This window comes from Microtus oregoni, unplaced genomic scaffold, assembly GCF_018167655.1.
Source record: "Microtus oregoni isolate MIOR12 unplaced genomic scaffold, Mior012 000022F_ref0000154, whole genome shotgun sequence".
NCBI classification, from domain to species: domain Eukaryota; kingdom Metazoa; phylum Chordata; class Mammalia; order Rodentia; family Cricetidae; genus Microtus; species Microtus oregoni.
The window spans coordinates 12,569,177-12,595,390 of NW_024543081.1; the positions used below are offsets into that span (position 1 = coordinate 12,569,177).

At 55.9% G+C, this 26,214-nt stretch overlaps 2 protein-coding genes across 10 annotated transcripts in view; one reads left to right on the forward strand and one right to left on the reverse strand.

Annotated features, from left to right (window-relative positions):
* The first annotated feature begins 1,325 nt into the window (after positions 1–1,325).
* Kctd17 (potassium channel tetramerization domain containing 17) lies at positions 1,326–11,403 on the forward strand. Of its 7 annotated transcripts, none has more exons than XM_041672039.1 (9): positions 1,326–1,664; positions 2,742–2,850; positions 5,531–5,622; positions 6,376–6,471; positions 7,724–7,849; positions 9,002–9,095; positions 9,260–9,334; positions 9,686–9,773; positions 10,606–11,403. In XM_041672039.1, exons 1-9 carry the CDS (start codon positions 1,329–1,331, stop codon positions 10,673–10,675), a joined length of 1,086 nt encoding a protein of 361 aa, XP_041527973.1. In that variant the 5' UTR covers positions 1,326–1,328; the 3' UTR covers positions 10,676–11,403. The 7 variants fall into 7 exon arrangements, 6 of the variants coding, with proteins under 6 accessions (XP_041527973.1, XP_041527975.1, XP_041527972.1 ...); XM_041672038.1 differs by having other exon boundaries at positions 1,327–1,664; positions 9,260–9,415; XR_005976165.1 differs by having other exon boundaries at positions 9,260–9,773; positions 10,606–10,667.
* A 1,153-nt stretch (positions 11,404–12,556) lies between these two features.
* The window catches only part of Tmprss6 (transmembrane serine protease 6), a 35,222-nt gene continuing 21,564 nt past the window's right edge, over positions 12,557–26,214 (reverse strand). For 2 of the 3 annotated variants that reach the window (XM_041672036.1, XM_041672035.1), the window contains exons 9-18: positions 25,259–25,371; positions 24,930–25,039; positions 19,384–19,529; positions 18,935–19,033; positions 18,145–18,258; positions 16,847–17,011; positions 16,421–16,589; positions 15,151–15,422; positions 13,488–13,624; positions 12,557–13,287 (exon numbers count right to left, since the gene is read on the reverse strand). In XM_041672036.1, coding sequence (XP_041527970.1) covers positions 13,129–13,287; positions 13,488–13,624; positions 15,151–15,422; positions 16,421–16,589; positions 16,847–17,011; positions 18,145–18,258; positions 18,935–19,033; positions 19,384–19,529; positions 24,930–25,039; positions 25,259–25,371 — 1,484 coding nt within the window. In that variant the 3' untranslated portion in view covers positions 12,557–13,128. The remainder of the gene's footprint in view (positions 13,288–13,487; positions 13,625–15,150; positions 15,423–16,420; positions 16,590–16,846; positions 17,012–18,144; positions 18,259–18,934; positions 19,034–19,383; positions 19,530–24,929; positions 25,040–25,258; positions 25,372–26,214) is intronic. The other variant, XM_041672037.1, reaches the window with a different exon arrangement.

Sequence of the window (26,214 nt, forward strand, 5' to 3'; positions counted from 1 at the left end):
AGCGGGGGATACTGTCACTACAACAGCTTCCCCCACTTCCCCCTTCCCATCCCAATAATCCTCTGGATCACAATGCCAGAGTGAGCAACCCAAAGCCCCACCCCTAGGCCTTTCCTCCGTTGCTGAGAGCCTTGGTGCCTCCTCAGTCCTGTGGCGCAGCCCACACTCCTCAAGGACTGGGAGAGGCAGCTGTCCATCTTTTTGTTTGTTTGTTTGTTTCGAGACAGGGTTTCTCTGTAGTTTTTGGTGCCTGTCCTGGAACTAGCTCTTGTAGACAAGGCTGGCCTCGAACTCACAGAGATCCACTCACCTCTGCCTCCCGAGTGCTGGGATTAAAGGCATGCCGTCACCACCACCCGGCTTCCCTTCCCCCATCTTGCAAACAGACCTGTGCAGGCAATCAGGTGCCTCACCACCAAACTTCAGTTCTATCATATTTACGACAGCAGGTGGCATCAGGGAAGCCAGTGTCCCTCCTGACTTAGCTCTGTCCTTGGTCCCACCTGATCCACCCCTCACCTCTCTCCATCCCTGCAGACTAGGGATCGTTGTGACCAGCCCCACAAGCCCTACAAACCAGGGTTGTCTTCATATCCCCCTCATCTCCCTCATCCCTGCTGTCCAGGCTGACTCCAACTGGGAAAGTTGATGCTGCTGCTTCGGCTTGCCCTCGGGGCATTGGGCAGCTGAGTGGTGCAGGAAGATGGGTGAGGAGGCTTGGGCTTAATGTGGGAGGCCTGGGTTGATCCTTGCCAGCCCTAGGAAGAGTGGAGGAAACAGACTCTAGTATGGGAATGCACCGCTGTCCCTTTACTTCTGTAGCCCCATCTGTACCACTGTTTTGGCTGTGCCAACCTGGCAGGGCTGCAGGGAGCTTGAATGACTAATATATATGTTCACATAGCTTTCTGGCACACAGAAATGTCCAGACAGCTCTAAATCCAACTACATGTCCTCAAAGAGTTTAGGAGGTAGAAGTGACTCATTTTCATCCCTGTGGTCCACATATGGAACCAAAAGAAGTATTGCTGGTGTAGTTTAGCATGTCAGAGACCCTGGGTTCCATCCCTAGAAACACATGCATGCTCATACTCACACGCGCACACACACATGCACCCACATCCTCTAAAAAGTAGGTATAGGTAAATATAGGAATCTCTGGAGGCAGAAAGTTCTTCTCAGGTCAGGCATTCCTGAGCTGGGGCCCACGCACAAAGAACGAACGTGGGGAGTAGCAGATTTCACTCTTTCCCCAGCGTCCTAGCTTTCTGCAAACCAAGCAGTCTGACCAAAGGGAGCGTCCAAGTGTCCAGGCGCCAAGAAAGGTAATGTGGGGCGGGATCTGTTGTCCGAGCCGCACCAGAACAGGCGCAGCGCATCCCAGTCCTGGCTCCAGACTACAGCTCCCGGCATTCCCCGCGCCTGGTACTCGCCCGCAGCCAGAGGAGGGGAGGCTGCAGACACCGCGGCTGGCGATGAGGATGGAGGCCGGGGAGGCAGCGCCACCGGCGGGGGCGGGCAGCCGCGCCGGGGGCGGCTGGGGCAAGTGGGTGCGGCTGAACGTGGGGGGCACAGTGTTCCTGACCACCCGCCAGACTCTGTGCCGGGAGCAGAAGTCCTTCCTCAGCCGCCTGTGCCAAGGCGAAGAGCTGCAGTCGGACCGGGTGAGCCCGCCGAGGGTGGCGTCTGGGTTCTGCGCTCCGGGGCTATCCGGCCTGTTTGTCCCTCGCCCTCGGCCTGGGCGATGTAGCTTTCATAGGATCTTGAGGCGGGAAGCCCGGGCAGGAGGACGGGGAGGAAGCGGAGCCAAGAGGGAAAGCTGTGCCTATTGCCGTGGCAACGGGACAGCATAGGCCACGGCCATTTGGAGCCTTGGAGCTCTGTCCTGGATTCGGGACGCTCCCTTGCTGTGGGGCGGTGCTGGGGGACCGACAAGCCTGGCCTGCCGCGCTGCCCTGGCAGACTCCAGCGTTAGGAGTTGATGCGGCTGCTTACCCCCGCCCTTGGGGTGTGGATAGCTGAAGGGTGTAGGGAGCTGGGTGGAGGAGGCCTAGGATGTCTTGGAGCTGGGCTTAATGTGGGGAAGAGCCCTGGCCTACCAGATACCACTTGTGGGCTCACCTTGCTCTCATGCCAACTCCCCGAATGACCTGGGGGGAGTGGGGGTAGGATGAACTTCCCTGTTCTGACTTTGGCCTCCTCGTGTACAAGGCCTCCGGAGTTGGCTTGTGAAAGTCCCCTGACCCCCATTCTGTGGCCCTCTCACACTGTGTCCTTGGGTGAGTCCCCTGCTTCTTGATCCTACTGATGCCAGCCCTGCCTCCCTGCGGGCTGCAAGTGTCCAATCAGAGAGCAGCTTCTTGGGAAACTTGCAAACATCTGGTGGATAGTGGGGTTAGCACAAGGGGACAGCCTCCAAGAAGAAAACTTTCCCAAGAGGGAAATTCACCGAGTGCTGTGCTGAGCTAGGGCTTACTCAGAAGAAAGGTCACACTCTACGCTCACACTTTAGCCCCTGATTATGGGGGAGAGAAGAGATGCCTCGAGAGCCCAAATGATTGACTCAAGGTCACACAGCCTAGAAAAGACAGAGGCAGGGTTGGAACCCAGCGCCTTGCTCTTCCATCTCATCCCCCTTCCTCTCTCCCTGCAGTCCTTTTCCCCAGCCTTTGGTGAGTTGGACTGATGTGTGGGCTTGGGGCAGTTTACACCCCTCTCACTTCCTATGGTCATCTTCACAGGATGAGACGGGGGCCTACCTCATTGACCGAGACCCCACCTACTTCGGGCCCATACTGAACTTCCTCAGGCATGGCAAACTGGTGCTGGACAAGGACATGGCTGAGGAGGGTGAGTTGGTTCCTTGCGCTCGTCTGGGGCTCTCTGGATCCAGGCAGAGCCTTCGGTGGGATGGGGGGGGGGGGGCGTAAAACCATTCTTGAAGTCAGGATGGCATCTACTTTCCCCCATTATTTTCTGCCTGTCCTGCAAGGGGGTCCCATTCTCCAGGTCTCTGCCAATCTGACAGACCCAAGCTGTCACTGAGTGCAGTTGGGGAAGTGATGTGGAAATGGAAGAGGAGCCAGGGAGCCAGTGAGGCCTCAAGGCTTCTGCTGACTTTGGGAATGACCTTGCTCCCAAGCCTTCAGGAAGGCCTGGTGTGGCCTGTGATGTTCCAGGCTGGATGGGAGAAGAGCTGGGGCCGCCTTTGCCTTATTCTGTGTCTCCCAAACAGGATCTTGCCATCAGCCATTGGGTGGAGTTCCCCAAGCTGGCTGCTTCTGCAGCCCAGTGGCTCATGGGGGATTTGGGGTGCTGTTCCTGGTAGGGCTTCTGCCTTTCCCTGGCCTGTGGAGGCTTATATCCTGGCCCAACTGACTTAGAAGCAGTGTAGAGAATAGGCTAGCAGCAGGGACTGTAGCCATCCTCACACCGGCTCTCCTCTGTACACTCGAGTGTCACTCTGGATCGGGCCAGGACAGCTTGGACATGTCCATCTTCTCTGGGTCTCCACTAGTGCCTACAAAACGGGCATCATGACCCACATTCAAAAGAGTGGTGTTGGTACTGCAGATGGGCCCTGTGAATCTGTGGGTGTTTTACACAGCCCTTGCTCTAGGCAGTGATGTTCTCTGGCTGACCCCAACGGGGGACAGTGGTCTGAAGATCCCCCCCAAAGGACAGGGAGATCATACTCAGCTGTAGGTAGCTCGCTCTGCCCAGCCTCCAGCTAGCTGCCTAGCAGTCCGAGGGGAAGAGATCACGTGGGTGAGGCCTGGGCTCAGGAACAGGTCCCTCTGGGAGGCTCACGCTCCAGCTGCGTCACAGCCAACACCTGTTTACAGGTTCTCGCCGGTCAAGGCTCTGCTGTTCTCATAACTTCACATGGGGGAGATCTGCAGAGATGGGTTTCAGGAGGGAGCTTGCTGTGTGGCAGTGGAAATGTTAGTTAACCTCTCTGTGTCTACAGAGTCTAGAGGCAGTTGCATCTACCACACTAGGCAGTGAGAAGGTAGACGAGAGTGTCTCAGCCTGGGGCACACAGCTTAGGGTTGGATGCCTATCGCGGTTTCTCTCAGCCAAGGCCTGGGAGATTTCTGTCACTCAGGCAGTGGTCCTTGCTGACCGTCCCTTCGGGCAGGTATGGGCTGAGCACCAATAGAGATCAGAATGACCCCTGGTCCAGTTCCAGCTGCTGAAAGGAAGTCCCAGAGGCTCGGGGGCTATGACAACAGCTGCTGACCCCTCCCACTTGATAGGCTGGGATTCAGGGTCAGTGTGTTAGCCTAAAGGCCTGACCCTTTCCCATGCTGCCCACTGTGTGCTCTACGCAGGCAGAGGGATTCACTGGGCATCAGCCACCATTCAGAGAGCACTCATTTCCTTCATCATGACCCCTCACCTTCCAGAGTCCCTCCATCACATGGCAGTTCGGTTTCAGAGGTTCAGGACTGAGAGGATATAACAGAGTCCCTCCATCACATGGCAGTTCGGTTTCAGAGGTTCAGGACTGAGAGGATATAACAGTCTGTGATGGTCCCTGTCCCCAGAGAGCCCAGCAGCCCACGTCTTGCAGGGACTTCCTGTAGTCCAGACTCCTGAGAGCTCTTTGCACTTCACTGAGTGGGAGGAGGGATGATTAACTTAATCTTGAAGATCAGTCTATAACACAGACAGTGATACCTGCGTCCCTCACGTCCCGGGACCTCTGATGAATCCATCCACAAGAGCTTTATCAGCAGTTACGAGTGGTAGCTGGGAGTGCCCAAAAACTTACTTCTAGCGAGGGGTTCAGGGCTCTGAAAGTGGAGCTTGCCTTGGCTCTGCAGCTTACAGGCCCTGTGACCTTGGAAAGCTGCTTTTCTCTCAGACTCAGTTTCCCCGGTTGTTCATTGGACATAATGAAAGTATTCACTTCTAGTTCTGACAAGTATCATAACTCAACAGGCCTGGTACTTCACGTGCGTTTGATGAACGAGGACACACAGTGGGTGGCCTAGGCCCTCGCTGTAGTATTCTAGGACACAGTCCCAGCGAGCTTTCTCTCTTGATGCCCAAAACGTTCAGGGTCACCAGGTAGTCCTGGATCACATGCTCACTGCAGCACAGGAGACAGGGCTGGCTGAAGAGTAGCATCTCAGCCTCTTATGTGGGGACCAAGGGAAAAAAATGCTCCCTTCTGTTGTATTGAACCAGGTCTCATATAGCCCAGGCTGGCTCACACGTGTTAAGTAACGAAGGATATCTGTGAACGTCTCATCCTCGTGCCTCTACCTCCCAAGTGCTAGGATTACAAGTATTCACCACCACTCATGGTTTGTGCAGTGCTGGGGATCAAACCTGGGCTTTGTACATGCTAGTCAGTCACTCTGCCAATGGAGCAAATCCCTCCATCCGAAATGTTCCCTCTTCCTTGACCCCTGAACTCCTAGACCCTGTCTAGGAATGTGACCAGAGCAGGAAGTGGGTCTGGGGGAAAGGAGAATGGGGCATAGAGACAGTAGAGGTGACCAGCTGCTCTGTGTTCTAGGGGTCCTGGAGGAAGCTGAGTTCTACAACATTGGCCCCCTGATCCGAATCATCAAGGACAGGATGGAGGAGAAAGACTACACAGTGACCCAGGTTTGGAGAGAGGAACCAGGACCCGTTGAGGGAAAGGGGGGATGGTGAAGGGCAGGGGGAGGCCTTCCAGGCTGTTCGGCAAGCCACATCCTGGATATATACTGGTAGGGTTCTGCCCCTGACTTGGCTACTGCTGTGTGTGACCAAGGGTTATCATGCCCTTCTTTGTTTTCCTCCGTGGAAAGTAGAGATGCTCAAAGTTGCCTAGCTACCCTTGCTCACAGCGGATGCCAATCACCCACCCAACCCTACCCAAGGCCATACAGGATGAGTCTACTTCATGGAGTCAGGCAGTCCCCTGTAGGTACCCATGAGCTGTTGGGGCTGGCATTTCAGAGCTCAGACACCAGGCCTCTGGGGGACAGGATGAGACATCACCTCCCAACCACAGGGGCTAAAGAGGTGAGGGCCTGACTTGGCTGGTAACCCAGTCTCCTCAAATCCTTCCCAGCTTCCTTCCCTCTTGTATCGCCCATATTACACACATGGCTCTCCCACCCTTGAGCTGGTAACCCTGGGCAAGTACCTGAACCTCTCTGAGAGCCTCAGTATAAAATTCCAAAATGCCTGAGGGTCTCGGAAGGAGGAGTCCTGCAAGGGAAGCATCTGGCACACGGTAGATATTCAGACCATGGCTCCCTCCTCCCTGGTCTAACTTTCCTGCCCTCCACTTAGAATTATACAATGTGGGAAGAAGCAGCTGGGTGCCTGGTGCCCTTAGAGGTGCCCTCCATGTGACCCTTTGACCCACAGGTGCCACCCAAGCACGTGTACCGTGTGCTGCAGTGCCAGGAGGAGGAGCTCACACAGATGGTTTCCACCATGTCTGATGGCTGGCGCTTCGAGCAGGTGGGTTGGGTACAGGGGACACCCTAAGCTTTGTCCTTCCTGTAGTCTCAGTCTCCAGTCCCTCCCCCTGCCCAAACCCAGAGTCTTCTTGAATGGAACTAAGCAAGACTAGGAAAATGCCTGCTGGGCACAGACGGACTGAGAAGGAGGCAAGGGACACTTGTCACTGGGCATCTGCACAGCAGCCGGTCTCTGGTCCTCAGGGGCAGCCCAGGTATAGGAGACCAGAACCACAGAGTTGAATGGAATCCATGCTGTACCCTGAGCCTGACCTCCAGGGCTCGTGACAGTCATGCACAGTGATTCCCTTTCCTGGAAGCCCCAGGTGGTAGCTTCCCAAGGTACGTGCCTCCGGGCCATATATGGCTTACCACAAGAGTCTCCTGTTATCAGCCACGTGGCCATACTCCGCCTCTTGGGTTTCTAGAGCCATAGAGCCTCCCCCTCCATGAACTCAAGATTCAGTCTGCCCTGAGAACAAGAGAAGAGATGAGCTAGTTCCCTACACACCTAGCCCACCAGCCTCTTCCCACAGGGAGACTGGAGCAGAGGACTAGGATTCCAGGATAGCCATTGTGAGGAAGACCAACCAGCCAGCTAGGACGGGAGGGCCCCCTCTCTTCCAGCCCGGCATCCTGGGATGTGAACTCATGGTATCCCCTTCCCAAGGCCTTTGTGATGCTGAGAAGAGCCGCCAGGAAAGGTTCTAACTTTGGGTAGGACTCCATCGGCACCAGCGCCCTATTAGGAGAGCCACATACATCTACACTCAAGAGGCTGAGGCAGGAAGTCAAGTTATCCTCAGCTGCAGAATGAGTCTGAGACCCCGTCTCAGAAAACCTAGAAATGAGCCGGGCGGTGGTGGCACACGCCTTTAATCCCAGCACTTGGGAGGCAGAGGCAGGCGGATCTCTGTGAGTTCGAGGCCAGCCTGGTTGGTCTACAGAGCTAGTTCTAGGACAGGCTCCAAAGCCACAGAGAAACCCTGTCTCAAAATACCAAAAAAAAAAAAAAAAAAAAAAAAAAAAAAAAAAAAAAAAACCCCAAAGAAAAAAAAAACAAAAAAAAAAAAAAGAAAGAAAAAGAAAACCTAGAAATGGTGTGAGCAAATCTGTAAGACCCCAGGGAGGGTGTGGAGGGCTCCTGGGCTGGGCCCCTGGCCTGCCGCTTGCTAGCCTGGGTCCTCCAGTAGACTGCTATCTCTCTTGCCCTCTGCTGGCAAGGAGGGTAATGAGTCCTACCCTTCCTCTAGCTGGTGAACATCGGTTCCTCCTACAACTACGGCAGCGAGGACCAGGCCGAGTTCCTGTGTGTGGTGTCTAAGGAACTCCATAGCTCCCCACACGGCCTAAGTTCTGAGTCTAGCCGTAAGACCAAGGTGAGTCCCTGCCCTGTGCGAAGACAGCACCTCTCCCCCATTCCGCTGCTCCGTCCTCCCTCCTGCTGCACCCACATAACGCTCATGGTCATGGTCACAGCCAATGTCATCCATCCCATGCCACTACAGTCCAGTCAGCTCACACCCTTGGCCCAGGCTGGGGAGCAGTCAGGTAGCAAGCACTGTTACAAGGGCACAGACAGGGTGGTGGGCTTGACGCCTCTTATTCATGATGCCACAGGGAAAGGTGTTGGAGCGTGAGGCAGAGCACGCTGAGCGAGGGGCCCAGGTGTGGCACACTTCTCTGTCTCTCTTCTCAACGTCTTTGCTGTATTCTCTGTGAAGGGAGAAGTGGCTCATAAGCGCTCTGGAGATTCCACACCGGAACTCCTGGCTTCCCAACGACTGTCTAGTGTCAGCCTAGGTCAGGATGGGGAAGTCCCACAGTCCTACCCTTCCCCAGGCCTTTTGGGTAGCCTGATGTCAGGAGCCCCGTGGGCTCTGGCCTAGGCAGCAATCTCCCAAGTTGGCAGCCAGCCTTTGGGCCAGAATTGAGTAGGGTCCAGTACCCTTAGGCCTGCAGTAGGGCCCACACTATAGGCATGATCCAGGTTGGGAAGGTGGACGCTGTGCCCATGTGCAGGAGTCCTAGGAACTCTGGCTTCCTGTGTGTCACCACCCAGCCCTGCTGTGATCCCTTACCACCCCTCCCCTTCCCCCAATGCCAGTGGCTGGCTCCTTCCTCTAAGAGTGCAGGACGCCCTACTGCTCTGCCTCCCTGTGTCACCAACCTGGCCCAGGCTGCCAGATACTGTTACTGGCATCTAGATCTGGCTGGTGACTGCCCTGGGACAACCTTGGCTTCCTGCTCTGGATCCATCCTCCCAAAGTAAGGCCTTCCCAGTGGCTCCTCTTCCAGCCCTCCCCATAGCTGGGCTCTGTAACAGCAGCCTGGCTGATCTCTGAGCATCCCCTCTGGGCTAGGGAAGACGCACCAGCTGCTTTGGCTGAAGCCCTCTTCTCTCAGAGGTCCCTTTCATCCCACCTGCCCCTCTGTCCTGAGGTCGGGGGTCCCTGCGGACAGCCGCCCGCAGCCTCGCCCCCTCGTCAGTGTCTCCACTCTCTCTTCCCTGATCGGTGGCGGGTGCGCAGAGCACGGACGAGCAGCTGGAGGAGCAGCGGCGGCAGGAGGTGGAGGAGGTGGAGGTGGCCCAGGTGCAGGTGGAGGCGGATGCCCAGGAGAAAGGTGCAGCCCGCCCCCAAGAGGACGATTGCTAATGACAGCCCGGGCCTCCCGCCCTCTCCCTGCTGGAGCAGCTGCCGCCGGGGAACTGCGGGGGCGGGCCACCAGGGTTAGCTCAGCGCCTGGCGCCTCGCCCATAACCATCCCTCTCTCACTTTCTCTTGCAGCCCTGTCATCTCAGGATCCCGCTAACCTTTTCTCCCTCCCACCACCGCCTCCTCCTCCTCCGCTTCCTGCTGGAGGTCCTGCTTCATCTTCATCCACCTCCTCTTCCTCCTGGATCTCATCTGCACCCTGCCTCTTCCCTCTCTGCCCCTGCCCAGGTTTCCTCTCCGCCTGCTCCCGTCTCCACCCTGGGGCTGCCCTAGTCCCAGTCTCCCGTGCCCTCTCCCCGGGCCCCCTGGCCCTGCATCCCCAAGCATCCTGCCTGCCGCCTCCTGTGCCCCTTTCGGCCCCTTCTGCCTCCTGGCCTGGGGAGGAGGGGCGTAGCCGCATCTGCTCTATGTCCTCCAACCCAGCAGGGCACCTCTGAGGCTGGCCTTGGCCACAGGCCCCACTCTTCCCGCTTGCCTCCTCACGTTTCCTCCTTGCAGGTCCCTGTCCGCACACTCCCAGACCCAAGCCTGAGCTTGCTGTGAGAGCTCCTCGGCCCCGCGCCCGCCCCCAGAGCTGCCGCCCCTGGTTTGTAGCCTGGCAGAGCTGGAGGGAGGGGCGGAAGCAAGGAGGGTGCTCATATCTTGTCCTTGGACTTGAGCCGAGCTTTTGGCTGATTCTCTCCACCCACCAAAGTCTCTCAACTTATCTGGGCTTGGGGTGAGGCCCTGAGAGCTGAAAAAGTCCAGAGGTGGAGACTCTTGTACCTGCCTGCCTATAGTCAGTCAGCACTGGAGCCAGGCCAGGGGAGGGGAGGACTAGCCATGCGTCTCTGCCCCATCACGCATGTCTAGAAGCTCGTGCAACACTGCATGTGGGTACTGTGTCCCCTAGTTCTGTGGAGTGGGTGGCCAGGCCACATGTGGTGTCCCTTGACTGATGAGCTGGCAAGAGCCTGCCAAGGATTGGAGCGTGGCAAGAAAAGACCTGATCTCTAACTGGGTGACCATAGCCCCCAGTCAAGCTGATCTCCCTGTGTGACCTTGGGCAAGTCACTGCCTCTCTTTGGGCCACAGTTGGATTCTAAGATGGGGCGAACAGCTGCTTCCGGTGGCCCCCTTTTGCCTGGGAAAGCAGTGATCTGCCCCTCCTATTCCTGTCCCCTCACCAGGCTGCCACCACCAGCCCAAGACTGGCAGTTTCTCCCCTCCTCGGTCCTGACTCCGCCTCCTTTGGGCCTCAGCCCCACCCCTCCTCTAGAGCCAGCCTGGGACTCACTTGCCTTTCTCTCTCCCTCTCTCCCTCCCTCCCCCACTCTCCTCAACTTTCCTGTCCTGGCATCACCCTCTCCTCACCCCCCACCCTGATTTTCTGACCCCCTCTCCTCTTCCTTCTGTCCCTCTCCTCTCTTATTTTCTAGCTATTACAAGCCAGAGGCACCCGGATGTGAGCCCCCAGATCACCTCCAGGGACTTGGGGTTCCGATCTGAAATCCTTTATTTTTGTACCACGGGGTGGGCCCCCGGCCCGAGGAGGAAGACTTGCCCTCTCCCTTGTCACTGCTGCCTGCGTCTGCCGGGCTGGGACCCAATCCTGCCTTCCGGCCCAGGCCTGGGGCCCTCTGGGACCTTGGAAGGCTTGAGGTGGGCCCTGGGGTCTCCAGGCAGAGTCACCTGCCCATGGCCAAAGTGTGGCACTGCCCACCCATATCTCCCAGGTCCTTTTGTCCCCTCGCCTGGGTCCCCTTGCTGCATGGCAGATACACTCTCTCCCAGCCCAGTCATAGCACCTCCTGCAGCCTCCATGGCAACCTTCCTCCTCCCACCTACCTCACAGGGGTGTTGTGAGGACCAGGGAGGAATGGGGTTCCTAAGCCCTAAGTGTCTGGGGCTGCAGTCGTTACCTTCTGGGGGGAAGGACTCTGGCCTAGCCCCCAAGTGGGACATTATGGCTTCAGATACTGGTGGGGGACAGTGCGAAGACTTAGCCAAGCAGAAAGGAAGCTACAGACTTGGCATCACCTTGGCTGCCCCTCCCCGTGCCACCATGCCTTTGGCAGCAGAGTGCATTGGGTCTTTGAGGCTGCCCAGGAACTTGTGGTGGGGGAGGGGACAGGTGTGAAAGGGGCTGAGCTGCCCCTCCGTGTCTTGCCCCCCTGGGATGGGCACACATCTGTCAGCTGTGTCCCACTCACCCTGAAATAAACCTGAACAAACAGGCTGGCCTGGCTGCCTCCCTCTTTCTCTGGGCCACTTTTGGGGACAGGTGTGGTAGACCCACTTTTCCTGAACCCTCTGCCGTTGTCACTTTCCCAAGTGTATGACGAAGTCCTGTACCCAGGAGTCAGAGTTGAGGCTCCCTGCTCTGCCCTGCAGTAGCCTAAGCCCTGGGCCACCCCTCCACTTCTGCTGGATCACCTTGCCCTCTTGCCTGTGCATCCTACTCCCTTTGTGAAGCTGGGCCACCAGCTTCTGACTGTCCCTATTCTCAGGTCAGGGGCCAGGGCACCCTCCTGTCAGCTCACAGCTCGGAAAACATCACCTCAGCCCTGCGGAGTGCAGTCCCTAAAGGTGAGCCCACTTTTCCTGCCAGCTCTTCGGGAGCCAGCTAGAGGCTTCTTGAAAGATGTGGTCCTCCTTCCTCACCTGTCTTAATTTTAATAGAGAATAGGTGGGACCCCTATTTTAAACCCCTAGGGCTAGGAATTGGGAGAGGGCTGCCATATGACCCTTTTGTGACAGAGGCCCTCGCTATCTGCCTGGCCCCTTCCCTTCCTAGCAGGCCCCAGTGTCTCCGGCAGCTTCATGGTTGGCCCCACCCCTTTGCCTTCATGCCTGTCAGTTCCAGAGCTCCGTGCACGTGCCACTTATCACTACTGCCTCCAGGGGCGCCCCTGTGCCCTAAATCTTCCAGCTCACCTCCATGGCTTGCTCCAGTCACCTCTGTTCTCTCCCAGGACTTCATCGCCAGTCACCTGCCTCCAGCTGCCCTAACATGGTGTGGGTGCTGCTTGTAAAATGTGAAGCAACTCTGCTTTCCAGCCTGCCGTGGCTCCCATAGCCCCCAGGTCAAATCCTCCGCTCATTCTCGGGTCTCACCTTCCTGCAGCACCCCCCTACGCTGCAGTGCTCCCCCTTTTCTCCTCTGTTCTGGCTGTATCCAGCTTGCTATTCCTTGCATGCCCCAATATCTAGAGCTATATACCCTTGGCCCTTTCCTTTCCTCCAGAAAACCTTTACCTGCCTTTGAGTCCCCTCCCACTGTTCTCCGCAGTGGCCTCTGGACATGTCACAAAGGGTTGATCCAGCAGCAGGTCTGTTCCAGTGACAGGCATAAGATGTGTGAGGTCACTCAGAGAGCATCATCTGGGCTTGGTCAAGTGCTTTATTTTCAGAACAGGTGGAGGTCCTCCAGTGAATGGCAGGGAGGGCCCCGGAGCAGACGGAGCTGCAGCAGGCACCTGCAGCTGGCGCTGCCCCGTGGTTTGGCTTATAGTGTGGCCCACTTGGCGGTCTCAAGGGCTCTGAGGGTTTTTGCTTGATAAGGCACCTTCTTCCCACCCATCCACAGTACACGGGGGCCTCACAGGCTGGAATCTGCTCTCTGAGTCAGTTCCCTCCAAGTGGGAAAGGAATCTTACTTTCCTACAGACTGGGAGCCAGCATCACTGACACCAGACCCCACCCCATAACAATGGTAGAAGGAGGAAAGAGGGGGAACAGCTAGAAGGAGAAAGGGCTAGAGGTGAAGCCAACGGAGGCTGGCCCCTGGACCTCAGGCGGTATCCTGACCCCCAGCTGGCATGCCTTCTCTGTGCTGTCACTGGGGTAGGCCTGAGGGAACAGGCCTCAGCCAGGCCACTCGCCCCAGAATACTTGTGCCCTGGCTGGGCGGGTGCCCTGAACTTGGGCTGGAGGCGGGTCCAGCGCTGTAGACCAGCTCCTCAGGTCAGCACCTGCTGAATCCAGTTGACGACACCGGTGACACGGGTGTAGACGCCGAAGAAGTTGGGTCGGCCACAGCCCAGGCCCCAGCTCACCAGCCCTGCCAGGAACCAGCGGCCACTGGGCTCCCTGCACACCAGCGGGCCCCCAGAGTCACCCTGAAAGAGGAGTGGAGAGACATAATTGCCTCAGGGGAGGCCCCCCACTTCAGTCCTTCCCTGTATGACCCAGGCCCAAGGTCTCAGGACATCAAGGAGCAGAGCCAAAGACCTTCCACCCCAAGGGTCTGCCTCAGGCTCCTCGTCTGTAAAGTGGGTACAGTCATCTTCCCCATGGCCCAGAACCTGCAGGTCATTACCTGGCAGGCATCCTTCTTGCCCTTGCGGTAGCCAGCACAGAGCATGCGCGGGGTCACCTGGTAGCGATAGGCTTCACTGCACAAGTCTTGAGGGACCAGCTGCACGTCCACCTTCTGCAGGGTGCTGCTACTGGGACCTGCAGGGAGGGTGGCAGCAACTGAAAGGGGCTAGGAATCTGCTCCTGCTGCAGCCATCCTGACCTCGCAGGAGCCCTCCCCGCTCTGCCCTGTCACTGCTGGCTCCTCTGCATGGCTTGTGATGACCAAGCCCTCACCTCTGCCCCCTGAAAAGCCTGTTAGAACATGTCCCCTTCTTCCTTCCTCACAAGGGCATCCAGGCTCGGGCAGACTCCCTCTGTTCTATTGTAGCCCCAGGGGGATGCTATCAAATATATGTACGAGCCTCTCATTGGACTCAACTCCTTAGTGGCCCTTGCTGTCCAGCCCAGATCTTGTCCCGGAGAACTATGGGAGATCTTGTCCACCAGTCCACGGTTGGGCCAGACACTGGGGTTTTGAAGCCCCTTTGGTTCTAAGATGTAGGTGGGGGGGGGGGCTCCTCCTGAATCCTGTGGTGGCCTTCAAGGCACACCTGCTCCAAGGCCCTCTGGTAGCCACACCTGCCTCCCCTCCAGCTGGGAACTGCTAACATCCTCAGGCCTTTCTCGCTGACACCACCAACACCTGGTTGCTCAGTCGGTCCAGGCTCAGTGTAGACCCCTCTTCCTAATGCCTTCCCAGCCATGCCGGGCAGGTGCCTCCTCCAGGCTATTTCCTGTTCCTGTCTTTGGTAGCTCACACCATAAGAGTGTTCTCGTCTTCATGCCCTGTGTCTGCCTCAACACTTGACACATAGTAGGTGCTCATGTGTGAGCAGCCAAGCAAGGACCCCTTGCTTTGTCTCTGTCATCTTAGCCAAGTCCCCTCTCTGAGCCTCAGCGTCCCCCTCTTTAAGCTATCTCTGCAGAGACCGGGGTGCAGCTGGGTGGTGGGGCAGCTGTCTTGGCACACGGGAGGCCCTTGTTCAATCTCGAGCACCACGCCACACCTGCCCCTCCTTCCGGGTGGTAAATCACCAGCAGCCAAGGTTGCAGTCACTCTGCAGTTAGCCTGCCAAGCCTGTGTTTGCAGAATGGGGCGGGGGGAGCCTCTAAAGATGGCAACTCCTGTCCATTAAGGCAAGGAGGGGAGAAGACCCTTTCTAGCAGCAGAAGCAGAAAACTCTGGGCCCTAGAGAGAGGACAGTCCTAGGTTCGAGTCCCTGTTTCAGATTCCTTGACTGGGTGGCTTTCAGTAACTAAGAACCAAGCCTCAGTTTTCTTATCAAGAAAATGGGGCCATAATGCCCTCCCACCTCCCAAGACTGAGTGGCCTATATGACATTTTCCCTTCAATCCAGTCTGTAGTAATTAAAACCCCCACCCTCCACCCCAAGGTTCATACAGCCAAGTTGGGGCATCCCTGCCTATCCCCTATGCCTCCTACTTAAGTTCTTCAGTACCTTCCAAGGCAAAGGAGAGGCCCACGGACCATATTACAGATTCTATCTTATAAAATCCAGTTCCACTGATCCCAACGTTGGAGGGCCTGGAGATGGGACCCTGACAGCCCTCCCCCAAGCCTGCACCTGACATCCCAGATCCCACCGCCTGCCCCTGCTCACCACCCTCTCGCAGGGCTCCCCAGCCCGTGATCCAGCAGTGCTGGCCTGGCTCGAAGAAGTGAGAGCGTGCAGGCAGGCAGACGGGGCGCACGGTGGCTGAGTACACCACAGGGTGGTCCAGCTGCAGCAGAGCCACATCGTAGTCATGGCTGTCCTCCTCATGGTACGGGTGCAGGAACAGGCGGCTCACCTTGAAGGACACCTCGCCTGGCCAGCGTGAGTTCTGCCGCATCTTACCCAGGAACACTGTCCATAGCCTCGGGGAGGCCATGCTGGGTGGGAAGCAGGGGAAGGCATCATAGCCCAGCTGCTTTGTCTCCTGTCCAGAGACCCAATTGGCAGCAGCCAGCTTTCCCCCTGGAGTCAGGGATCCTGTCTCCCTCTGTCTTCCTCCTCTCAAACCCCTGGCTGGTGTACAGTGCTGACTGAATACAGGCCTGGGTTCTCCCATGGGCTTCACCCCCAGCCTCATCTCTCCCTAGCAAAGCCTGACCTTCTCTAGGCCTCAGCCCTACCATCTGCAAAATGGGACAATTCTCTACTTCCATATTCTTAGGAGACTCTAATGAGACACATAAGAAGAGCCCAGTGCCAACCTGGGCTAGTGTTTCCCTGTTTGTAGCTCACTTTGCAGACTGGAAGCGGGTGAGGGAGGTCAGGGGCATGACTTGTGAAGAAATTAGCAGAGAGGTAAGAAGAGCAGGTGGACGGGGCAGAGTGTGCCTGGGGAAGACAAAAAGGCCCCCAGAATCCAATGGAGGACACAAGAGAGTTGGCTTCTGTTCTAGGGACCTGAGGGGTTTGGGGCTCAAATCTGGTTAGGACTGGAAGGGGTTCAGCTCACCAGGGAAAAAGGTTTGGGGGCCAGTGAGATGTCCCCGAGAACTTCCCTGGTCCTACCCAGCACCCCCGTCACAGTTTAAATTATGGTAGGGGCTATGGTTTGTGACCAGCTTGGGCGGTTGTCTCCTTTACGACCTCCCTAATGTCCAGCACAGCCCCTGGTGCGTAGGAGGAGCACAGTTGTTGGGTCACTAGAATGAGTAGATAATTGTGGCATCGACTTAAAGCCAGCAGAGAACACAGGAAGCTTGAACGAGCCTAGCAACACACAGCATGTTAGGGGCAGTGCCGGACCAGATCCCACCTGTCATGGCAGCCAGTCAGGGGGTCTTCTCTACCCTTTCCTCTGTCTGCATACAGTTTGCACACACTGTACCTCCCGTGACCTTCCCTCCACCCACCTCCAGGCCCTGTGTTGGCCCTTCACCTGTCCTCCTGGAAACAGTGGGCTGCCGTTAAGACCCAGCGGTCAGCGATGAGAGCACCCCCACAGATGTGTCGACCCCGAATCTGGAGGCTGGCCTGCCATGGCCACTCACCCTCAGAGGACATGGACCCGCCCACAATGCGGCTGGAGGGGCCCTGGAGGCCACAGTCTAAGGGTGGGAGAGGGCCAGGGGTGGACAGAGAAGGAGGAGGGGGGGAAGAAAGGCTAGTAAGAATGGAGACAGAAAACAAAGGAAAGCAATGGAGAGATGTGGGGGAAAGGAGAAATGTGCCCAGAAAGAGGAGATAGCGACAGATAGGCACAGAACAGGCACATGGTGCCACCCCCCCCCCCGTGTCCCCCCCGAGGATCCCTGCCCCCTCCCAAGGCCTGGTCTTCATGCACAGCTGCAGCGGGCAGGCTCACCGCAATGTCGCTCGTCTGAGCCGTCACTGCAGTCCAGCTGTCCGTCACACTCTGGGTTGGGCTTCTTCACACAGCTCCGGTCCTCACACTGGAAGGTGAATGTCCCACAGGGCACTCCTGGGATGGAGGGGACCAGGCAGGCCACCGAAGGTGGGTCTCTGAGCCCTGAGGGAGCCTTCCAAAGTGAGACCCGGAAAAAAATGGCACCAGGAGAGGCCAGGAGACTAGGGAGGGGCCTCAGTCACACCAAAGGGTTCCCCAGGTCTTCTCTAGGTTCTCCTCCCACCCCTATGCAGCCTGGTCCCATTGATAGTGAGGCTGTGTTCCCTCTCAGACTAGAGCTGCTTGACCTCACACTCCCATGATGGCCCTGAAAGCAAAACCATGCTTTCCCTATCCACTAGAGACCCAAGAGCAGGGCCACGTTTCCCCGCAGTCAAAGACTCCCTTCCCCTCTTTGTTGTCATGGACATCCCAACCCTGCCTTCTCTGTGCCTGTCCTCGCTTCCTTCCCTCCAGCCTGTTTAAATTCCATCTCTCTGCAGGGCTCAGCTAAAAGCTTACATCTAAGATGCTCCCCATGCCCCCATCCTTCCCACACTACCACACGGGGTGTCCCAAAGACTTTTGGTCACCTGTCACGTCCTCTTACTAAAAGGGAACCCATTGGAGGGCAGGTACCACATCACTGTTGTCTTATTTCTGCCCCCTCACTGCACCTGGCCCATCACTTGGTAGCCTGCTAATGCTGGTTGGTTTGTCAGTTGGATGGGTGAGTGGATGGATGACCAGGTGGCTAGCAGACTGGCTGACTAGTGGAGGAAACAGTGGTCTCCTAGGGAGGTAGTTGTGTATACAGAGAGTTGGTTGCCAGGTCAGTGGATGGATGGATGAGCATGCAGTTATGTGAAATAGTGGATGGAAAGGGTGGTTCAGAAGTCAAGATGGAAGGGAGGATGGATGGATGGATGGATGGTGGATGGATGGGTGGGTGGATGGATGGATGGGTAGATGGAAGGGAGGATGGATGGATGGGAGGATGGATGGATGGATGAATGGATGGATATTACAGTTGGGTAACAGGTGAGTGGATGACTGAATGGATGTTGGATAGTTGGGTGAATGGATGGATGGATGGATGGATGGATACACAGACCTCTGAGTGGACAGCTGATCATGCTGTCATAGGTACAGGGGGTTGATGGTATTTGAACAAGAAGACAGAGACCTCTGTAGTAGAAGGTGTTGCTGTGACCTCCCTCTGATCTCTTTGGAGACCCTGGGCAGGGTCCCCCTACCTTCTTGGCACTGCTCTTCATCACTGCCGTTGAGACAGTCAGGCTGCCGGTCACACACTCTAGGCAGTGAGATGCACGTGCTGTCCTCTCGGCACTGGAACATGGCTCTGCAGACTGTGGGCACAGAAGACCAGACCGGGGCTTTACAGTGGCAGCAGATGCTCCCTGTATCACGTGTCCGCCATCACAAATCCTTCTGATAGCAATCCTGGCAAGCCCCATTTCATTGGTGGGGACAGACATGAATGATGTGTCTGAGGTCCCCAGACATTCAGGATCTTCCTCTGGTTCTCTCCTCCCAGACTGAGAACACAAGGCAAGTGCGGAGCATGACAGCCCAGATGCCATAGCGCTCCGATGCCTGGGCAGTGGGTCTAGGGGCAGAGACTGGCATTTCTCACAACTATTCCTGAAAGCCCTAGTCTGGAGACCACCAATTCCTGCCTCTGGCCAGAGGGATGAGGGCCCCATTCAAGGAGAAAGATACAGGATTCCTACCCTGGATCCCATTTCCTGTCAGTCCCAGCCCCCAAACCATCCCTGCCTGGTCCTGCCTTCCCCCTCTTGGTTATTTTTTAGAAGACTAGCTAGGACAGAAATCTGAGGGTCACAGCTTGTCCCAGACACTGCCTCAGGGGTGGCTCCGAGGAGGCTACTTTCCCACGCTGCCTCCTTGCCATCCTGACAGTAAAAGAGCCCTGGGTTCTTGGGTACTCATAAGGGGGACTCATGGGGTAGAGTTTAATCAGTGCGAGGGGCAGGGGGAGAGGGACAGTGGCAGACTGCTCACCGCAGTTTCTCTCATCCAGGCCATTGGGGCAGTCCTTGATCCCATCACAGGCAGGGACACACAGTCCATTCACAGAGCAGAGGAACTCTCCAGGGCAGGCTGGAGAACCACGGGAAGCCATGGAAGCAGAAGGGTACCATTAGGACACATGGCATGAAGTATATGAATCTATATCCTCACACATGATCAGGTACCCATATACCTGCTCCAGTACCTATGTCCATGGCCCATGCAAAACCACATCCATATGACACACACAAAGAAATACATGGAACTGTGCCCAGTGCGCACGCGCTCTTACATGTGGCGTGCAAACACACACACACACACACACACACACACACACACACACAGAACCCTCACTGTAGTCTAGCCTCATAAATGTTTGTGCACATCTGGGGACAGCAAAGGGGCAGGGTAGCCCCCTCCCCCTCCCCCGCCGTACTCACGGTCTGACTGGTTGTACAAACTGTAGTACACTTGCACACCAGGGCCAGTAAGGGAGATCTGGGAGGTGAAGTTGATGGTGACACCAGCCGAGGCCACCATGGGGATCCTCTCTGCATATGGCTGAAGGGTACGGAAGCCACACAGCCTAGGAGTGACCAGGGATGGCTCAGACACATGGACTGGTTTCCCAGCCAAGAGAAGGAACAGCTGGGGTCCCCACACACAGATAGGATGAGGATCAGGCAGCCAGAAGCGGCCTCACCCACACCCCCTCTGTCTTGATTTTCCTCTGCTGACTGCCTGCTCGGTCCCAGAGTCATCTTCTCGAAAGGAGCTTGTTCATGTCACATCCCTGCTCAAAGACCTGCAGTGGCTCTTTCCCATTGCCTGTGGGATAAAATTCAGTCCAGATTCTAGCCCCAGTCACCCAGAAGCTCTGAGAATTTAACAAGCCGGTGGCCTCCAAGTCTCACTTTCTTCCCTTGTTCCATAAGGAAAATCATCATTCCCGCCGACCTTAGGGTCTACAAAAGGCTTCTGCAGAGGCAGAGGGCCTGCCTGTCAGTGGGCTGGCCAACTCTCTGTAGACTGCTGTCTCTCACTTCTCCACCAAACACAGGGGCTTGGCCTTCTTGTTTACAGACAGTTGACCAACCCACTGACCAGGTAGGCAGGCCTCCTTAGCCCATAGACAGACGACTAAGGAGCAGTACAAGGTAGAACAAGAATTCAGGCCCCTCCAACCGAGCTCCCTGCAGGAGGCGCTCTGGAGACCAAGCCCCCAAACCCCTGACCTTCACCATCAGGTTCCTGGTCAGACTCTGGCTTCAGGTGCCTCACACCTGCTCATAGTTCTCAGAGTGCAGTCCAGAGACCTCAGGGGGCCTAGAAGGCATTCTAAACGGCATGGCTCTAAGGCTGCTTAGCCCTTCTTCCCCCAATCTCTCTCGCCTTACCCAGCAGAATTCTCCAGACAGGTGATTCGTACCCCATAACTGATGTCAGACAGGGGTGTGAGGGTGCCAGTTTTAAACTATTAAACCAGTCATTAAATCTTCAAAAGATTTGGAGGTTCTTTTGTGCCACTAAATGTTGGGGTGCTCCATCATTTCAAGGCAAATTAAGGAGTCCTGAGAAGGAGCATTTTGAGAATCTCAGAACACAGCTGTTTCGTCACAGAAAGGATCACCACCAGGGGGTGCTGAGAGCAAGCCTGGCCTTTTGTGCCACTGCCCCTCCCCCCCCCTTTCTTTTCAAGCTAAGGAAACGTCCGTTCTTGTGGACGAAAAGATAGAATCCTACATTGTTATCCTCAGAGGACGACCCTGGGAAGTGGGCTGTGCATTTGGGAAACGTGATTTTTCAAAAAACGTTATTTACATTAAAGCACACATTTTAAAGGAATCGCAGTAGTATCCCCTCACGTATGGGGAGACATTCAGACCCCCATGAACACCAGAAATTCCAGGCAGTGCCAACTACCTGTACTGTGCTCTCCCTATACTCTCGTCAAAGTTAAGTCTCTCTTTGTAAATTACGCTCTGAAAGAGAGTGGTAACTAATGAAACACGTTTGCTTCTGAATTTTCCGCTTAAGTATTTCCGATCACAGATTACTATGAGTAACAAAGAGGGAACCGATGAAGCACACATTTCTGAACTTCTCAGGTTTAACTCCTGACTCAGGTATTTAACTTGCATCAGCATGGTTGCTGGCCAGACAGCCAGAGCCCAGGCGCGCTAAACAAGATGAGTACCACCAGGGGGCGTCCTGGAGCAAGCCCAGACCCAGGCTAAGGGAAATCCCCACTGTGTCTTGAGGGGGTTATTTATATAAACTTGTGCTTTAGTTATGATAACATAGTTATTACAGACTGCTGTACTTAGAAAGGGCCCCAGGAAGTTAACGGGGCGAATTGGAGCACCCCTGAACAAATGTAAGATTCAGGCATGTGGCAACTGTTCCCATGCATGGCCCTCTGAGATTCCCGCCCTCCATTCCTCCTGCCCACCAGGCCCTCTCACCTGGGCAGCCAAGTGCTAGAGTCAGAAGGTGCTGGGGCCCTGTGTGGCCTGCCTTGCTGTTCCTGCCTTGCTGTTTCACCCCTCTGAGTTTGGGGAGAGTCTTTCCCTTGGGGCTTACTTAGCCAGATGCTCAGCGAGTATCCTGTCAATCTGGCGTATCAGCAGCTCCCCACAGAGGGGTTGGAGAGATGCTGGGTGAATAGGCAGAAACATGGGGAAGAGGAAAGGAGGGAGGAGGGGCCGGGCCTCACATGGCACATGCCTTCTTCTAAGAACAAGGGCCAAGCTGAAGGAAGAAAGGCAGAGAGACAGCACTGAGGAAGGGACAGTGGCTGGCTCTGTGGTGGCCAGGGCATTTGACTAGCACTGCAGAGCTCAGTTTGATGTAACTTTGTCACCTGACGAGCTGTGTGACTTTGGGAGCACCAAACTCCAGGCCCCAGTGTGTATGGTGGCGGCACTGTAATCAGGTGACAGCCATCCCCTGCCCCCACCTCCTTGAAGGTATTTCCAAGAAGATCTGGAAAAATGGTTTTCAGGAAAAGTGACACCTGACACAAGGTGACAGCACATGGCACTGGCCACAGGGCCTTAGGGATGCAGATGTGCTACCTAGAGCCAGGCCAAACCACAGGGGGGCTACCATGGGTCTTATCTCATAGCTGGAAGCTAGCAGAAAGGGTCAGGCAGGTCACAGGAGAGTGACATCACAGGAGAGGAAGTAAGGGCAGGTTCCTGGAATGGGGGAAGCCGTCACTGCGGTAGCACCCAACGAGGAGGTTCTGCGAAACCCAGCAGCCAGCAGCCGGATCTTACAAGGACAAAATTCTGCACCACCTACAGGCCACCAGAGGATCCTGCCAGGGCATAAGGAAGAGCTGAGAAAAAAATGGTGGATGGGGTGGGGACCAAGAGTGACCAGCCAGTGGGAGGGCCCCCTTGGCACCTGGGGGCAGGGGCTGAGTCGCCTTTCAACTGTACCCCTCAATGACTGGGCCAAAGGACCTGGTCTCCCTCTCCCCTCCTCTACGTCTCAGGCCCCAGCTACCCACACAGCAGATTTTCCAAGACACACTCTTCAGAGAACTTCCCAGCAATGACATATCATTATCAGCCCACAGTAACCAAAGACCAGGGCACTAGGCCTCCATTGTGTTGCTCCCATCATGCCTTGTCTTCTGCCAGGCATGACCTAGGACCAGGAGACAGGTCTCCACTGGGGGGGATCCTTCATCCCAAGTGAGGGGCTGAGATGAGGTGGGACTTTTCCAGTCATTCTCAGAGGAACTGGCGAGAGCAACAGAGACGGCCTCCTGTCCCACCAACAGGCGGGTGCCCTGGCTAGGAATGGCTCTCTTGAGAGATAGCATGCCATAGGCTGCTGGGAGCCTTTGTAGGGACACATCACACAAGAGTGAGCACTCTCGCAGGTGTGCACACACATATGGACAGAAACCGCTGGCAGTCATGCCCAAGGGGCCTCAGCTGCCTGAGCTCCATGATGATGTCACAAGCCACAGGGGCTTTTGGCAAATGACTCAGCCTCCGGGCTCCAGGCAACAGTCCTGAAGTTTACAGCTGGAAACCCGGTTTGGAGGAAGGACATTTTGTAAAGTGACGGGGTCAGGGGCTGTACTTGATGAATGCATTCATCTACTCATGAATTAACAGATGAAGGACGCTGTCATGCAAGGCAGTTTGGCCCTGCCTCCTCACGTAACCCCATCTGCCATGGCATGACTCAGCAGAAAGCCAAACTGATTCTGATGCCATGTTCTTAGACTTCAACCTTCATAGCCATGAGCCGAGCAAACCTCTATTCTTTATAAACCACCCTGCCTTGGGGATTTGGTTATAGTCACAGAAAACAGGTAGAGACCTGATCTCAGCATGACATCCTTGCTAGATTGTGGGGTGTGCATAACCCCTTTTCAGGCCTGCCTGGAATAGAGTAAGGGCCAGTTAACAATCACAGTTGGTATGTTCTTCATCTACCATCGTATTTAGTCTTCAGCAGAAGGGGTCTATGTCCCACGCCCTCTCTTTTGTAGAAAGGTCCTCCCATTTGCCACAGCAGGTCTGTGGAGGCCAAAGAACAACTTTTGGGAGTCGGGTCTTTTCTTCTACCATGTTGGTTGGTTCTGGGGATTGAACCCAGGGGGCAGGGCAGCTAGCACCTTACCCACTGAGCCTACTTGCAGGCCCTTTGTTTTTTATGATTGTTATTGGAGATTACTGGGGTGGATGGAGCCCAGGGATTGCTACATGCTAGATGAGCACTCCATCCTCACAGCCCATCCAAGCCTCAGCATACTGAGACGAGATCCTGAGGCAGGGAGAGGTAAGTGCCCAAGAAGGAAGCACGGGAGCCAGGCTTGGAGGACCAGTCTTCCTACCTGGAGCTGGTGACCACTAGGAGTGGCCTTACTGTGACCCATCTGGGTGACTCCAGAGAAACTGGTGCTTATGTTGAGCACTGAGCTCCAGGATTCACAGCACTTGGCACAGGACCAGCCTCGACTAATAGGATAGTCAGGGGCACAGGGTGGAAGAGGGTGCCAAGTCCAAGGCTGTCCCCTCTCCTTCTGGACATGACTCAGGGAGGGGTCATGACTGAAAACACAGCGCCTTCCATCACGGAACTCTAATGCCAGGGTTACCTAGGCTCTGACAAGAAAGCAAGAGCCCAGCTACTCTCAGTGTGGGCTGGTGGCTGAGGGAGCTCTGTGAAAGAGAAGGGAAGCCATGGCAGCACCCTCCTCCAGGTGGTGGGAGACACCTCTGTTCCCTAGATGTCACAGGCTTATGTCGCAGTGAGCCTGTCACTCCAACAGCATGGGCCCACATCAAGCCTGGGCATCTTAACCTCCCTTCTGTCATCGTCCTGAGGAATTGGAAAAAGCAAGCATTGCCACTCTATCTAGAATAAGAGCAACCACTAGGCAAACAGGACCTAGTAGTATCCTCGGTTGCTGGCCCTGGGGGACTGTCCATCCTCACCTTCCTGGCCAACTCCAACCCTCCCACACACACCTCACACCTCAGCTCCCTCTGTCCCCTGAAAGCTCCCAAGAGGATGTTCTTAGCTTGAGATTTCCTTGCAAGGAAGCCAAGGGTAGGAGCAGGGAACAGGGCAAACACTGCAGGGAACACAAGTGTCCAGGGCCACCCAAAGAACGAACGGCTGTCCCTGTGGAAGCCAAGAGCACCAAAGACAATGGGGTCCTCTGGATGTTGGGGGGTGGGGAAAAGGCTAGCGGTGCCTCTGTGTGCTCTCAGGCGCCCTGCACCCCTTCCCCACACTTGGCGGATCTCTACTGACTCTAACTGGGATCGCTGTATAAGACATCTGACCGAGGCCTGCAGGGCATCTAGAGAAGCTGGGCTAGAGTTGGGGGTGGTCAGGACGGTGGGGACAGTCAGAACCAGCCTCAGCCTCCACTCACTCTCCTATCTCCCAGGCCAGGCAGGGGTAAGGGGGCTTGAGGTCCCTGTGAGGAAGGGGGAGGGGAGAAGATTACCTCCTGTTCTGAATCACCCACTGGCCTTGGGTACACAACAGATTGTACTTCTGCCTCCTCAGTGCATAGGCATCAAACCAGAGCGCCAAGCCATAGTCCAGAGAGGGTACCTGGGAAAGAAGGGCAGGTCATCATGTGTATCATAGGGTGTGGCCAAGTTGGGGCAACAATCCCCTCAGATAAGCTACAACCACCACCATCGCAGCAGGCTTTGTACTTAGCCTGTGAGCCCTTGGGCAGGACAGAATGTCACCACCTCCCATCCCAGGTGCTGAAGCCCAGTGGATTGCTCTGAGCAGAGGGCAGGCTCCAGGTGGGGTGGAACTCACCGTGAGATGCCAAGAGCAGTGGGTTCTGGGTGAGTAGTAGCTGGGGTAATAGGGTGTATGGAGGAAGCCCTGTAGATCCAGCCGGCCCTCCAGTGTCAGGTTCACCTTGCAGTCTGGGTCCAAGAACAAGTATTAGACTGGGTCCCGTGGCCCTCCAGGGACCTCACTGCACCCCACTGCCTCTAACAGAAAAGCCTGGAGCCAAGCATGACTGTGTATGTGTGCCTCAGTTTCCTCATCTACAAAATGGGGAGAAGAGTGCTCACGCAGTAGTGAGCAGGTGCAAGGGGCATAGTGCATTCTATCTGCTGACCGGGTTGATCTTGCCAGTGACCTGAGCAGTGCACTTAATAGCTTCACAGCATGGGAAATATGCTCACAGCCGGCCTCACGGTGCAGCTGTGGAGGGCACTGCACTTAACAGCTTAACAGCATGCAAAATATGCTCACAGCAGGCCTCACGGTGCAGCTGTGGCGGGCACTGCATTTAACAGCTTAACAGCATGCAAAATATGCTCACAGCAGGCCTCACGGTGCAGCTGTGGCGGGCACTGCACTTAACAGCTTAAAAGCATGCAAAATATGCTCACAGCAGACCTCACGGTGCAGCTGTGGCGGGCACTGCACTTAGCAGCTTCACAGCATGTGAAATATGCTCACAGCAGGCCTCATGGTGCAGCTGTGGAAGGAAGGCTGCTCCTCTGCAAAGAGGTTTGGAGGGGCTGAGGGCATAACTCCATGCTAGAGCATTTGCTTAAAATGTGTCAAGGCTCTAGGGTCCATCCCAGCACCACACACACAGACACACACACCACACATATATACACACAGACCACACACACATATCACACACACCACACATATATAGACACAGACCACACACACATATCACACAGATACACACACACCACACATATATACACACAGACCACACATTCATATCACACAGACACACA